Here is a 1,494-nt window from a genome sequence, read left to right as displayed (position 1 = left end):
CCAACGACAGTTGATCAGTCAGTAGGCACCTGTAAGATAACCACGAACGCTACATACATGTATAATACATGAAGTATAATGTATAATATAATAATATACATATATTTTAAATTAACCATCCGCAATAATAACAGGCCACATACCTGCACATGGTGGCGGTGAGATTTGATGTAACCGGCCTCATAGGTGGTGGGATGGACGGTATAGTTGCACTCGGAAGAGTAGGAGAAAGTACAAAGTTCCTTTTCCGTCACTGCGCGAAATCAACACCACCGTACCACGACCAGTGTAACCCGTACCGATCTCGAGAGTGGATACTATACTCCTCATCCCGCGAGCGTGCGTGAAATCCACTGCGTTTTAAATAATCGGTTTGAGAAACAACAGTAACAAACAATATACGAACGGTCCATGGCCATGGATAGTGCAGGATCCGCTCGCTATTTGTTGGCAGTGGCGATTATAGCCATGGCAATCTCGCTTGGCTGTGCGGCCTCCATATTCGGCCTGTCCTTATCCGGTCAACGCAACACCGACGACTCCGCTCCTACGTCGCTACTGTCCAAGTTACCGTTACCGTTACCGAAAATTACGACGTTCTTCAATACCGAGAAAGACCAGTCGCCGCAGACTTCTCCGGACAACAAACAGCAAGATTCGCAGCAACCACCTCAGCAACAGCTACAACAGAGTACGCCAAAACCGACTGTGGTCGAACAACCGGATGGAAAAGATCCTTACCAGTCGTTGGCAAACGCATCTGTGACGACTTCGCCGAGACCGAAGCTGGAGACGACAACCCACGATCGGACCGTCATCGAGGTTCCGCTGAAAGATTGCGGTGTGGGTAAAAGGATTAACAAACGCCGAGAATGTGTTGACCAAAATACCGACCCCGAAGCCAAATAGTCGATCGGCCGAACTATACCACTATTGTAGTGAATGCACTATACATCGATTCTGAAAATACTTGTACGCAATTTATTTTACAGACATTTTGTTTTTACCCCTCTTGATTGCATGTATAATATACATAATAGTATCTTGTATAATGTTATATGTATATTCAGTGTAACGCACGTTTTTTTTCCAGTTCGAAAACCTTTACGTGTGACGAAATATGAATAAACGAAATAAAAAAATTAGTCACTAAAATTTTGGTTACAATAATTTACTTTAATTATTGTCTCTTCACTCACCTGCAACGAGTCTACGAAACTGACGTTTACGAAAACTCTGCAAAACTCTGTAAAAATCTATTAATATATTATGTACAATATTCACGCCCGTCAGTCCGCGGATTTCGTGACATACCAATTAATAATTAAAGTCGGTATTAAACACAATTCAATTAATCCTCCCTCCCCCCCACAAAAAAAACCACTGACGGATATCCGGCGTGCATTGTACATAATATTATTATAATATACCTACGGTCTACGACGATTACGTCTGCACGATTATTTTAAAATAAATTATTATTACTTACCTATA

At 42.0% G+C, this 1,494-nt stretch overlaps 1 protein-coding gene across 1 annotated transcript; it reads left to right on the top strand.

The window, feature by feature from the left end:
• Positions 1-259: 259 nt before the first annotated feature.
• LOC100575815 lies at positions 260-1,155 on the top strand. Its single transcript, XM_008180654.1, has one exon. The coding sequence runs from the start codon at positions 412-414 to the stop codon at positions 907-909; it is 498 nt and encodes a 165-aa protein (XP_008178876.1). The 5' UTR covers positions 260-411; the 3' UTR covers positions 910-1,155.
• The last annotated feature ends 339 nt before the right edge of the window (positions 1,156-1,494 follow it).

The sequence above is a fragment of the Acyrthosiphon pisum genome, chromosome A2, assembly GCF_005508785.2.
Source record: "Acyrthosiphon pisum isolate AL4f chromosome A2, pea_aphid_22Mar2018_4r6ur, whole genome shotgun sequence".
Classification (NCBI taxonomy): domain Eukaryota; kingdom Metazoa; phylum Arthropoda; class Insecta; order Hemiptera; family Aphididae; genus Acyrthosiphon; species Acyrthosiphon pisum.
This window is presented reverse-complemented; position numbering and strand designations above follow the sequence as displayed.

Excerpts from the sequence above, each read along its gene's own strand:
- LOC100575815 (XM_008180654.1), top strand. The coding sequence starts at position 412 with ATGGCCATGGATAGTGCAGGATCCGCTCGCTATTTGTTGGCAGTGGCG.